This window comes from Panthera leo, chromosome B4 (assembly GCF_018350215.1).
Source record: "Panthera leo isolate Ple1 chromosome B4, P.leo_Ple1_pat1.1, whole genome shotgun sequence".
Taxonomy (NCBI): Eukaryota; Metazoa; Chordata; class Mammalia; order Carnivora; family Felidae; genus Panthera; species Panthera leo.
The window spans coordinates 94,112,778-94,126,428 of NC_056685.1; the positions used below are offsets into that span (position 1 = coordinate 94,112,778).

At 40.5% G+C, this 13,651-nt stretch overlaps 1 protein-coding gene across 1 annotated transcript in view; it reads left to right on the top strand.

The window, feature by feature from the left end:
- MYRFL (myelin regulatory factor like) overlaps positions 1-13,651 on the top strand; it is a 125,611-nt gene that overhangs the window by 40,779 nt on the left and 71,181 nt on the right. Inside the window, exons 3-5 of the mRNA XM_042948329.1 lie at positions 8,548-8,615; positions 8,713-8,971; positions 9,881-9,972. Of these exons, the coding sequence (XP_042804263.1) occupies positions 8,548-8,615; positions 8,713-8,971; positions 9,881-9,972 (419 nt within the window). The remainder of the gene's footprint in view (positions 1-8,547; positions 8,616-8,712; positions 8,972-9,880; positions 9,973-13,651) is intronic.

The following is a 13,651-nucleotide window of genomic DNA, read 5'->3' on the forward strand; positions in this document are numbered from 1 at the left end:
GCTCTGTGGGGGTCATATCATATCAGGCTTTAGGCTGGCCTTGGGGTCCTGATTGTGCAGTAAGAGAGAACTAGCTGAGGGCACTGAGGTAACACCTATTCACAGGTTTGAATGGGTGACTTCACAGGAGGGGAACCTTAAAGACACATTAAGTCTGTGAGGAATCAACTGTAATCAATATTTCATTCTAATGATGGAGCTTATTCTGGGTTTTACTTAGGACTTGGCTCATTGGGGTTGGACGGCAAAATGAGCTAGGAGTCAATGACCAGCTGTGTGCTTTCGTTCTGCCGCCAGTGGAGTGGGGCTGATAAGCTCTTTACTGTGGTGTTGTGAAAGGGGTGAGTTAACGTGTAGTTCTGTGAGAAGAGCTTGTCAAAGGCCGTGTGACCAGCTTGGCTTCTGGGTTCAAACTGATGCAGTAGGAGAAGGCTAAACAGAATCCTGTGCTGAAGCATTACTGGCAGTGTCTCCATTCTAAAGATATTTGTGGGAAGTGAAATCACCTATAGTAATTAATTTGATTAGGAGAGTCTGTATTTATTTAATTTATTTTAATTTTTTTTAATGTTCATTTATTTTTGAGAGAGAGAGAGACAGAGTGTAAGCAGGGCAGGGGCAGAGAGAGAGAGACAGAATCCAAAGCAGGCTCCAGGTTCTGAGCTGTCAGCACAGAGCCTGATGCAGGGGCTCAATCTCACGAACCACAAGATCATGACCTGAGCCAAAGTCAGATGCTTAACCGACTGACCCACCCAGGCACCCCAGGATAGTCTGTATTTAAATCACTGTGTTCGTTAGAGCATTAACTCTGGTGGGAGACCATTTGACTCCAGCTTGAATACTTGCCAGATGAATAACCTTGGGCAAGTTATTTAACTGCATCAAGTCTTAGTTTCTTTGCCTGTGGAATAGGGGCATAGCTTTTCCTGTGATGGTCCAGAGCTTCGATAAGATAACACATGCAAAGGGGGAGCTCAGTGCTTGGACCAGAACAGGTTCTCCATAAAAGTTTATTTCTAAAGCAGCAGAGGAGTGGCGGTAAGAGGCTCAGGGTCCTTGCAGTTTGCCAATAAAGGGCTGGAGGGGTGGGGTGACATCATACTTCCTTTGCCTTGTCAAGAAATTATTTTCTTGTACTACCTTATCTACTGACAACATTTCTGCCAAGACTCTTGCTCATCCCAACTTCCAGGTAGTGGGTACAAGCTTTAACCAAGCTCGATCAAGTATTTATTGTGTGCCTATGACACGTTCACTACCAGGGCACTATGCAGAACACACACACACACACACACACACACACACACACACTCACTCACTCACTCACACATATATACACACAGTATTAAGACATATTCTTAATGCAGATATCCATGTGGGAGGGTAAATCACATACTTAAAACATTGGAGAAAGCATTTTCAATAGCAGTTATTTCTCTAGTTGGTTGATGGGGTACAGCAGTGAACAAAACAGATGAAATCGCTGCTAATGGTTTACCAAGGGCAGTGTGTTGGGAAGCAGTCTTCCCTGGCAGGACACCCAGGAATTTTTCTCTGAGTTGGTGGTGCATGGTGATGATAAAAAGCACACTGGCTTTTTGTAGGTTTAAGTAGTGTTTTTAAGTTCCCAACAGACAATGCATTTCCTTATTGCCTGTTCCTGGGGTGAGCTGTTCCCCTGCCTTCACTCTTGATGCTCCACTGCTGTCATTCTGCTGTAGTGGGAAAAGAAAGACAATGGCATATGTCAGAATAATGGCAGAATTTAGTGTAAAGTCATTCAGTAAGATGAAGAAAAATAAGCATTAGAAGGTGAAGGAATAGGAAAAGGGGGTAGGGAGGCCATTATTTTTCATTGGGTGGTCAGGAAAGCCATCTTTAAATATATGAATATATATATATGTATGTGTATATATATGTGTATATATATACACATATATATAACAGGTTATATATATATAACATGTTACATATATATAACATATTTATGGTCATATGTTGTATAAAAAAGCAGTCATTCATATTTATTAAGTACCAACTCTGTACCAAGCACTGTGCTGAGTTGAGATCACTGTGCAATAGAGTTTAAGAGAAGGCGCAGTTGGTGTGTGAAGGCACTAGGGGAGTCATCAAAGAAAACTGGGGATTGGATTGTGAGTAATCCCAGCTGGGCATTCACATGAAGCCCATGTCTCAATACTGTATTTCCCACGCAGTGCCTGGTATAGTCATGAGCACATAGTAGCCACTCAATAAAAACTTGGTCAAGCCTGGTTACCATCTGAGAGAAATATTGGCTGCTTTGGGCACAGTATGCAGTTGTCATGGATATACATATAATCTCACCAGCTGGAAAGAAGAGTCTATTTTGCACTCCCTCCTTCAGTTTGCATAGCATTCAACCCCCAGGAGACCATATTTATCCATATATCCTCCCAAACACAGAAACAAATTATATATCTGAGAAGAGGAGATTTAGAAGGCAAATTATTCATTTTTTTATTAGTAGCTAAGAATCTCTTGATTATTACAACTATCTCCTACAGAAGGTGGAGACAAAGATGGCCACTGAAGGAGTGATCCATGATTCTGTTACTTTCCAAGTCCACTTCATGGAAATCACTTTAGCATAATAGGCAAATTCAGAACACAAAGGCCAGAACAGTCTAATATGCATGACTGGGTGTAAAGAGGAGATTAACAGCTCATTAACAGTCCCAAACAAAAGTATTTTTCTTAAAGTTAACTATTGCCTTTGTTTTAACAATTTGCTCAGTTTCAGAGGTAGCTGTCATTAATTCTTCCTTCAGATTCTCTTAAAAGGACTGTAAAATTTTTCTCAATACTATAAAATGCATCAAGCATGGAATGCAATGAAATAAAGGAGTAGCTGTGGTGAGTTTTGGAAGGGAGAGTAAACTGTAAGGAAAGCATTAAAAAACTTCGATGTTTTCATCTTGAAACCATCACCATATGTTGCTGCCACTCAACACAGGGACCTTTGATTCTCCATGCCTGTATTCCTACATAAAATATTCCATGCCATATTTCTCGAGTGAATTGATAATTTACTTCCGATTTTTAATTTTTATTAACGTTATTAAATTCGGTGGTGCCACTAATGTAGAGGTAACAACTGCCTAGAATCTTGAATGTGGAATTGTGAAATCACAGAGCCAATCAAAAAATTTAATTTATAAATCTATAGAAGTGATACATGTGCAGAATTTAAGAAGTCAAATAGAACTGTGGGTATATGGCTTATAATGAAAATCAGCAATCCTCTGCCCTAGTTTTCACCATGTTTCTGAGTCTGGCTCTCCTAGAGGCAGATACTTTCCAACTCTTTTAGAGATTTCTACCACTTTATATCTGAATGGTGTTGTATATTGCTATTCTTGCTTTATGTATTTTAGAACTTAATATCATCTTCAGGGAGGATTTAACTTTCTTATACCACATCTGACATCCACTTCTAGCACCAGCCTCCCAATATCATAAAGTTGTATAAAATTTTTGGTTAGGTCAGTAGCCAGGGCTTACATTATTATCACTATGTGTTCACATATTGTTTATTACAATTATATTTTCTTTCTTGAACTTATTGTTTTTCTCAAACCTAGTCTTGTTTTCATGATTTTCTTGACTTTGAATATAACTATCATTAATTCTTCCCACAAATTCTCTGAAGAGAATTGCCAAATTCCTCTCAGTATTAAAACACATCAATTCCTTTTCTCCCTAAAGAAATTTCTCAGATGATCTTTGCCATTACTGACTTTTTTGTTCTATCAATTTGTACTACCTATTTCTATCAATTGATAAGAGAGGGATGTTAAAATCTCTATGATTGTACAATTATTTGTTTCTCCTTTTATTTCTGCAAATTCTGCTTCATGTATTTTGAAGCTATTAAAGAAACAATCATGATTGCTATGGCTTCTTTTTTAAAAAAATGTTAATGTTTATTTATTTTTGAGAGAGGCAGAGACAAAGCATGAGTGGGAGAGGGGCAGAGAGACAGGGAGACACAGGCTCCTGTGTCCGAAACATGCTCCAGGCTCTGAGCTTGTCAGCAAAGAGCCCAACGCGGGGCTCAAACTCATGAACTGTGAGATCATGACCTGAACCAAAGTCAGACCCACTTAACTGACTGAGCCACCCAGGTGCCCCTGCTATGCCTTCTTAATGAAAGAACTATTACTGTGGAATGAGCCTCTTTATTTTTAGTAGTGCTCTTTATTATGAAGTCTATTTTACCTATTATCCATGAAGTCACTTCTGCCTTCTCATACACTTTTTTCTCCATTAATTTTCAACTTACCTGAGTGTTTATATTTAAAGTGTTTCTTGTAGGCAACATAAAGTTGGGTCTTGCTTTTTAAAAACCCATTCTTAACAATCTCTACCTTTATTGGAGTCGTTAATCCATTAACATGTAATGCAATTATTGATGATGTATTTAATTTTGCAATTTTATTATTTGTCTTCTTTTTATCCATTTCTTATTTCTTTGTAATTACTTTCCTACTGTATTAGAATTCCATTTTATCTTCTGACCTTACCTATATACTTCTTTGAATCATTTAAATTTTCATTGCCTACTTAGAGTTAATGAATTAATATTGTACCACTTTACATAAAATGTAGAAACCTTCAACTGTATAATTCTATTTTACCCCCGACTCCCTTCCTCTATGCTATAGTTAGCATAAGTGTTACACTTTCATACATTATAAATGCTACAAGATAATGTCATAATTTTTTGCTTTAAATAGTCCTATGTATCTTAAAGAAACCGAGAAAAAATGATTTTTTATTTAGATATATATATTTTTTTATTCTCTACATTCCTTCCTAAAGTTTCAAGTTTCCATCTGATATCATTTTCCTTTAGCCTTAAATAATGTCTTTAACATTTCTTATTGTGCATGCCTATTCATGGTTTTACTTAAATTTTTTTTAATCTGAAAATGTCTTTATTTTGCTTTTATTCTTGAAGGATATTTTCATCATATTTGAAATTCTAGATGGTCGGTTTTGATTTTCTCCAGCACTTTAAAGATACTGTTGTACTGTCTTCTTGCCTCTGGAGATTTTGATGAGAAGTCATTGGTCATTTGAATCACTGTGACTCTACATGTAATATGTTTTTTTCTGGTTACTTTTGAAAGTTTCTCTTTATTTTTGCTTTACACTGATTTGACTCTGATGACCTATGAGTGGTTTTCTCTATATCTTGCTTAGGATTTGTCGATCTTCTTGAACCTATAAATTTATGTCCTTTGCAAAATTTGGGAAGGTTTTAGTCACTATATCTTTAATTATTTTTCTGTTATGTCCTCTCCATGGTTCATGAATCTTTTTCTCTCCCTCTTTTTAAATTCATTTCTCCCTCTCTGTTCTTTAGGTTGGATCATCCCTGTTGATTTTCTTCAAGTTATTCTGTTACACCACCTAGGGATTTTTTCATTTTCTATTTTTATTTTCATTTCTAAGTATTTTCAATTCTAGAATTTCCATTTAGTTCCTTTTTAGTTTCTACTTATTGGCTAAGATTTTGTATTTTTTATTCTTTACAAACACATTATCCTCTCCTCCATTAGGCTTAGTTGTAACAGCTGTTTTTATAATAGCTGCTGCTAAAATCTGCATTTGTGTGCTAATCCAATATCTGAATCATCTCTGGGTTGGTGTCTTATAATTGTTCTTTTCCTCAAGGCTAGGCCATATTTTCCTGGTTCTTTGTTTGTTGAGTAATTCTTAATTGTATTCTGGAAATTGTGAATGTCTGGCTTTTTTTTTTCTTTTTACATTCCTCTAAAAAGTATATATACTTTTGCTTTCCAAGTGGTTACTTTCTTTAAACTCAAATATAAACTCTGTCTCCTGTGCAGCAGCTCAAATATTTGTTCAGTTATTTCATTTTATTTTATTTTTTGTCTTGTTTTGTTTTGTTTTTGGTTGGACTGTGTATAGTCAGCCCCATACATTGATGGCTCAGGAGTCAGCCAGACATTTGGCCAGAGTTTTTATACAGAATCTAGGGTTTCTCCTCTCTGAATCTCTTTTCCCCAAGATTTCCCTTTCACTTTAAGCAGCTGTTTGCCCCCAACTCTGTTCTCTGGTTCTTTAGGTCAGAAAGTTTGTGTGTTTCTATCAGAGTTTTAGCTGTTCTGTGATTCTGCCGTCAACTGGGTCTGAGGCTAAAAGCTGTAAATAAGTGATTTACCTTATGCTATTTCCTTCATCCAAGTTTCAGTGTCCCTCCAGAATCTTCTTGCTTTTGACCACTTTCCAGTGTTTTCAGGCAGATTGTTTTTTGTTTTGTTTTGTTTTGTGTTGTTGTTGTTGTTTTAAATTTTTCAGAGTTCACAGTTTTTATTTATGGAAGGGTCAGGTCTGTTAGGAGCTCCAGTCATATGAGAAGCAGAAGAGCTTTTTGCGGATTTTTTTTTTTTTTTTTTTTTTGCATCCCTTCTTTATCTATTTGCTTGTTCTTTGTGTTTAATGTTAAAGGTTTCTGGAAATGTCTAGTCCTTCATCTTTTGTTCCTGTTTAAGACATTCTGTTTGCAAACCATTATTTTCAAAGGATGCGTTTCATCATAGAGTGATCAAGTGGGGATTGGCTATGTTGCGGGGGGGGGGTAACTTCAAAATATCCTTTTTTCCCTTGAGGTCATTCAACTTTTCTGGGGAACAATCTTTCAATTTCCTATGGTAGGAAATCTGCTCGGATGCTTACAAAGTCAAGTTGAAGAAGGCTCTCAGGGTTCGGTATTTAGACTTTTAATGAATCCTTCCATTTTTAGCTCAGTAGTTTTACAATCTCCCTGGATCTGTTTCTTCAGAGAGTAAAACTTTCCAACTTGCGTTGCAGTGATGGAGGTAGTTGTCTGGCTGTAGAGGTTGGGAAAGCTACTCTTAGGATCCAACCATTCTTTAATCAAGGTTTCAATCAATCCTTTTGTTTTCAGCTCCACCTTCAGCCTGAACTCAGAGGTTCCTGGTGACTCCAATGTCTTGGGCTTTTCTGAAGTTGCATTAAAATTGGATAACTTCTTGTTGGCTCCTATGTCCCTTCTGCCATCCCCAGGCAGTCTTGTTTTTGCCTTTTCCATTCTACTAATTCAAGTTACCATCCATCCTACTTCAGTGTGCCACAATGTTATTAAAATATAGTCTTGTTGTACACTCTCTCTGCACATGTACTCTATGTCCTTTTGTGTTTATGCCTCTTTATTCCTTTACTTTCATTTTTGGTGGCATTTTTGGAGGAAGGTGGTGTTTTTGGAGGAAGGTTTTCTGTTACTCATAAAGAGTGAATAAATTATAAAAGACTAATTTGAGGAGAAAGCCTAACTTTTCTTTTTTTTTTAATGTTTATTTATTTTGAGAGAGAGAGAGAGAGAGAGAGAGAGCGTGCAATCAGGGGCGGGGGCAGAGAGAGAATCCCAAGCAGGCTCTGTGCTGTCAGTGTAGAGCCCGATGTGGGGCTCAATCTTAGAAACCGTGAGATCACGACTTGAGCTGAAATTAAGAGTCAGACACTTAACCAACTGAGCCACTCAGGTGCCCCGAAAACCTAACTTTTCTAATAAATAATAAAAACAGACTTTTCATTGTACGAGGTTGAAATCTTAATCAACCAAGAAAAACACGATAGCTTACTCTTCCAGCAGGAGAATCAAGTAGAGGGTGGTAGTGGTTATGAATGACTTAGAATCATGGAGTTTCTGAGCCATAAGGGACTTGTAGGTTTTTTGGAACAGAAGATTTCACACTTTTTTAGTGGTGGTACTCATTTTTTTCTTAAATGAAATTTTACTTGCACCTCAATATATAAAACAAAAAGTTATGATTTTTTCCCCCAGGCATTTAAATTTTTTCTTTTGTAAAATCACTGAGCTCATTCCAATCTCTTTGGGATTTCCCAGAGCACAGATGGAAAACCATTGCTTTAGTGGTGACATTTCACAGCGCTTTAGCCTAAACAGTATGCTCAACCTTCTCTCTGGTATAAGAGCTTCAAGAACGTTAAGAAGCCAACAATACGGTTAATTAAACTGTATTGAGCATGCACTACATTTGGGGGTAATTATGTTATGGATTTTACACATACTATCTCATTTAAAAGAGCTTCAAGAACGTTAAGAAGCCAACAATACGGTTAATTAAACTGTATTGAGCATGCACTACATTTGGGGGTAATTATGTTATGGATTTTACACATACTATCTCATTTAATTCTCAACAGTGTTATGAGGAAGGCATGATGATTATTTCCACATGGTAGGTGAGGAAACGGAGACTAAGGTCTTGTTCATGAACACACAGCTAGGAAGTGGAAGAGCTGGGACCCAAACCCAGGTCTGTCTGACTCAAAGCCCATTTACTTAACACATGACACCAGGCGTGGCCTGGTGGGCTTTGGTCCCCATGGTGCACTGTGTGTTGTACCCAGCGGTACCTCCCATTTGTGGCCAGGGTATAATGACCGCACAGGTTACAACAAAAAGCAATGCATGTCTCTAATCCTCAGGCAAGGGCAGCTTCCGGATACTCCACCTTATTCTGCATCAGACTCCTGTTCTCCTCCGCAGATCAAAGGTGAGTGCCATCTGCCTCGCGCACGCCTTGCAGAGTCCCTCTTCTTGGACTCTGGGTGGTCAGAAAGAGAGCTCTTCTCACCTGTGTGTTCCCCCAGGTGCATGCTGCCCAGCGGCGAGACCTGCAGCCGGGAGGACTCCAGCTACTTTTCTCCACTCCGCGGCTGCACCTGACTCGCTGCCTGCGCAGCTGCCACAGAGCTCGCGTGAAATGAGCAACTCTGCCCGCACCCACAGCGGCGTCCACAACTGCTATCCAGGCTCCGGTCATCTGACGACCCCCCCGGACCATTGCGTGTCCTGCCGTCCGGGGATAAGCCGTTCTTACCATCAGCAGCCTCTGTGCCACAGCCCTGGGTAAAGGGCAAGATATTTAGTTATGAAAGACCTCAGAGCAGCCAGCACCCCCCGCAGTGCCGGTAAAGAATGAACAGTGGCGTTCTCTCTCCAGGAGATGGCGGTGTTGAGACATATATCAGACACGGCAAGGCCCCAGCGCTCTCGGCTTTAGGCCGTCTTTTAACTAAAAACCCGCTAAACCCAAAGTCCTCGTTCGATGGAAAGTGAAAATGTCAGAAATAGAGAGAGACATTCTGAGTGATGGAGAAAGCACTATTTACATTTGTAGTCTCAGCTAGAATACGCAAGTAATTTGTGAATTAACACATAGAGTCCTCAGATAAATATTAAGCATGAACTAATATGCGTTTTAATTTTCTCTTTTCCTTCTTCTCCTCCTTTTCTTCTTTTCTTCTTTCTTCTGAATCTACAGAATGGCAAGGAGAGTAGAGGTCATCAAAAATTGTGGTGAAATTCCATGTGAAAAAAAAATGTCAGGTGTAAAATGGATACATATTTTATATACTTATATTTATAAGTATACTATAACACTATCTTGTCTATACTGTATTTATATATAAGTTCATATACTATATTTTAACTTCTCTGTCTCAATATCTTCTCTGCCTTCGGAAACATTGGCAGTTTATTTTTCAGGTAGGTGAGTCTCTGATCCATTGGATATTGGGAAACTAAGTTTCAGACTCGCGGGTTACTAAGTTTCAGACTCGCGGGTTTCTGGAACAGAAGCTTGCTCTTTCCACTCATGCACAACCTAGTGTTGCACACCAGTAGGGCTCAAGGAATCTTAGCTAACTGGAATTAGTCTTAAGAAGTCTGAGAGAAGACACCTGGGAAATTGAATCTGATTTAATGTAACGTGGAGAGCACAAACTCCTAACCTGCATTTTGGGTTCTTGATTTTAGAGCCTCGTTGCCACCAACCAAGAAGAGGAAGAGCACACAGGTGCTGGAGGACTCCGGGGACCATCAAGTGTGGGCCCACCGCTCCAGACCAAGTGAGCCAGCCCGGGGCCCATCTCTGCTTTCGCCATTGAGACGGGGATTTTGACCAGTCTTGCAGTAGCCCTACAGGATGATTTTCTCTCTCCTAGAAGGGCAAGGATAGGAGTTTTTTTCTTTCCTTTTGACATACAGTTTCGTGCAGTCTTCGGTGGGGTCATGTAGGTCCTTCTCTCCTAGGAAGAGGTGCCATTGTCTCTCTCTTTGGTGGAGATGAAATGCCGGTCCTTTCAATTTCAGGGGCAAGGTTCTGATTCAGTAGGCTTGAGGTGGGGTCTGAGATTCTGCCGTCCGAACAGGCTTTCAGTGTTGCCTGCTCGTGGAGGGTACTCTGAGAAGCAGACTTGGGAAGATTTCTCCAGTGGGGCAGGAAGGTAGAGAGCTGAGCTCCTCTGGCATCTGCTTCAGGTTAGCAGCTCCCAAGTAGGTCTTTGAAATTTTGTAAGATCATTTGCAAAGTCTTTCAGCAGACTCATATGATGCCCAAGTGGTGAGACTACCTTATTTTTGCCTTCTACAATATGTGACACATCGTGTTTCAAGCTTAGAGACCTTTTCAAGTTATGAACAAATTGGGGATTTGGAGTCTGAAGGCTTGAGCTTTCAGAAGAAATGCTATGGCACTTATCGGGTGAAAGGAAAATGCTCCATGCCAATTCTGTTAGCCCCTGTAAATAATCAGACGTAGGCAATGTGAATAGAACCCCGGATTCAGGGTACATCTCTTTTATTCCCACATGCAACAGCTTGACGGGAAGGTCAAGATTTCTGTCTTCCAGCTCTCCCTCTCACTATTGTCCCCCAATTCCAGAGGTTTATACTGCCCTGAAAGGTGATGTGGTGGCTTCCTCACCTGCTTGAGTTGCTGCCTTTGTCTTTCACAGCCTTATGACAAGTGCTGGTCCTCTGTGCCCATGGAGCCTGCTGGTGCTTTCAGGGATGGCTGGCCTCCGCTCCAGCATGGGCTGGAAGGTCCTTCAGCCAAGGCCCACACGGGGCCATTCCCTGGGAGTGCTGTGGCAGAACTGTGCTGGGTATTGGGCCCTTGCATGAACCAAACCTGTCACTGCCTTTTCTTTCACATGGATCCACCCTGGCCAGCAGGGTGCTTGGTTTTTCTTATTCGACGCTTGAGACACAAAAGGCTAAAGTCTCCTTTCTGGATAATATAGAGCTCACCATCCACCTTCCTGTGCAAAGCTTACTCTAATTTCTTCAAGAGTTCTTGCATCTAGCCTGCAGCCCCTTTGTGATCCTCAAACATAAAAGGCTGAGTGAATTTCTAGCCAGACGAGGGAACCATCTGTTCACTTCCACAGATGCACCAGCTCACTGAGAGGACTGGGCAAGCCACCCAAACCTCCCCAGCGTTTCCTCATCAAACCAGATTGCTGCTCAAATCATCCTGGCTGTCTCAGAGTTAAGCCCCATCCTGTGATGATTTTCTGCTGCCTGTCTCTGGAGAGGCCATTGATTTTTCACCATCTCCAGAGAAAATCATAGAAGAGTAACTGAAATGTCTCAACAGATAGGAAATCTTGAATCCCGTGTTTAAGTCCTATTCCAACAAAGGTCACTGAAAAGCTGACTAAAGATAATTGGCCCCAGACAACTGGGCCAGAATGTAAATGAACAGGTGCCCAGGGCTGGAAAAAAAAAGACAAAAATCCAAATGCCATGTTTTCCTTACAGCTTATATTTTTAGCAGAAGTTTTCTAGTAGAGAACTCATAGTTGATGTGGCAGAGGCCGAGGGTGCTTACAAAGTTCCTGGGGAAATGGTACAAGGGCAGAGGAAGAAGGAGCTTATGCGAGTCTTATTAGGCAGGAATTTTGATGGGAAGAGATGTTCTAAATCAATCAGTAAGGCTTTTCTAGTGACCGTCTCCTGAGCGGTTTATTTTGCCCAAGGGGTTCCAAGATCCCCATTTATAGGGCTCACGGTGTAGACTCACTGGTTTGCTGTGGGCAGATGTGAAATGTTGCTTAGAGAGAAAGCAGCTGGGGGATAGGCTCTTGCTAGCTGGTTCCAGCCTCACATGGCCTAGATCCCAAATATGAGGGGGTTCTGCTTCCATCTGATCTGAACCCCAACTATGAGAGGATTCATTGACTCACGTAGTTTGGACCTCAAATACAAAAGGACTTTTCAGCCCCAGAGTTATGGCCTTTGGCTCCCAGTGAGAGGTGCACTGGCTGAATTCACACTGTAGAGTCAGAAAAAGTATCTGTCTCGTCTCCTCAGCAGTTGGGGACTTTCTGAGCCTGACTTTTCTTGATTGCCAAATGAGAATCATAATTTCTACTTCACCCATTTCTAAGATTTTTTTTTAAGTAATGTAGAAAAGAATATTTTGAAAGGCATTGAAATGCAAATATGAGTTTTTCCAAAAGGGTTGGGACTTGGGCAGTGTGCTGCCTTCACACTCCTATTTCTCTTCTGCTACATTTTCTCGAGAAATCCTTGCTATAGCATGAAAAGAAGAGGGTGGTTTGAATCCTGTCTCTTCCACTTACCAGCTGTGACTCTGGGCAAGTTATTTCAGGTCTTTGAACCCCAGTTGCTGCATTTGTTAAATGAGATTAGGAATCCTTACTTCAGTTTGGCCGCACCTACTAAAGCATATCCTGTGACCCAGTAATTCCACTGCCACTTTTCATGATTCTGAGAAATCTTTTCAAAATGGTTGGTCACAAAAACTGGAAAAAAAAAAAGAATGTTTTGCTTAGGTGACGTGTTAATAGGGACACCCCAAGACTGTGTTAGACTGTGTCTAACAGGAATGTGTACATATGCCCATGAAAAGACATTCACAAAAAAATACCCACAGTGGCATTACTTACAATAACCACAAACTGAAAATAACCCAAATGGCTGTCAAGGGCAGGATAAATTGTGGTATAGTCATACAGGGGAGTACTTACTCTACAGGCATGGGAATAAACAAAACGCCTGCCATTTGCAACAATATGTGTATGAGTGAATCTCATAAACATGATATTGGGCAAAAGAAGCCAACACGCAGGAATACGTACCATATTATTCCATTTCTATGAGCTCCTCTATGGTATGAGGTATCGGACTAGTGATTTGTCTTGGGTAGGGGAAAGTAGTAACTGCAAGGGGGCATGAAGGTGTCTTCTAGAGTCCTGGACGTGTCCTATTTCCGGGCCTACTGATAGTTACCCGGTATAATTCACTTTATTAGAAAGTATCAAATTGTGTACTAATGGTCTGTATATTCTTCTTTATGTATATTAGACTTCACTGAAGAAAGGTTATTGAAGAAAAGGCATTCTTACTTTGAAGACTGGATGAGAAACCGTGTCAAGTGTCTTGGTACAGACAGGACATGGGAGTAGTAGACATTATTATTAGTGTGAATAATAGTAAGTCCCAGTATTGGGCTCAGGCTTGTGCCTGGCATTTCAGTGTGGGCCTGGGGTCCCTGGATGTCACCAGCGGATGGCCAGCTCCCAGGGAAGCCATGACTGTGTTGGTGTTGTTAGAGTGACTGCCCCTTAGCTTTGCTGCTATAATGGGAAAAGGCAGGAACTGCTGTTATCCTTGACCTGGCCACCATGCCTGAGTGGGAAAGGGCCCACGTTAGCTGATATTCACTCAGGCACTCAGTGTTAGTTATTTCACATCGGATAGAATTACCACAGAGGCCAA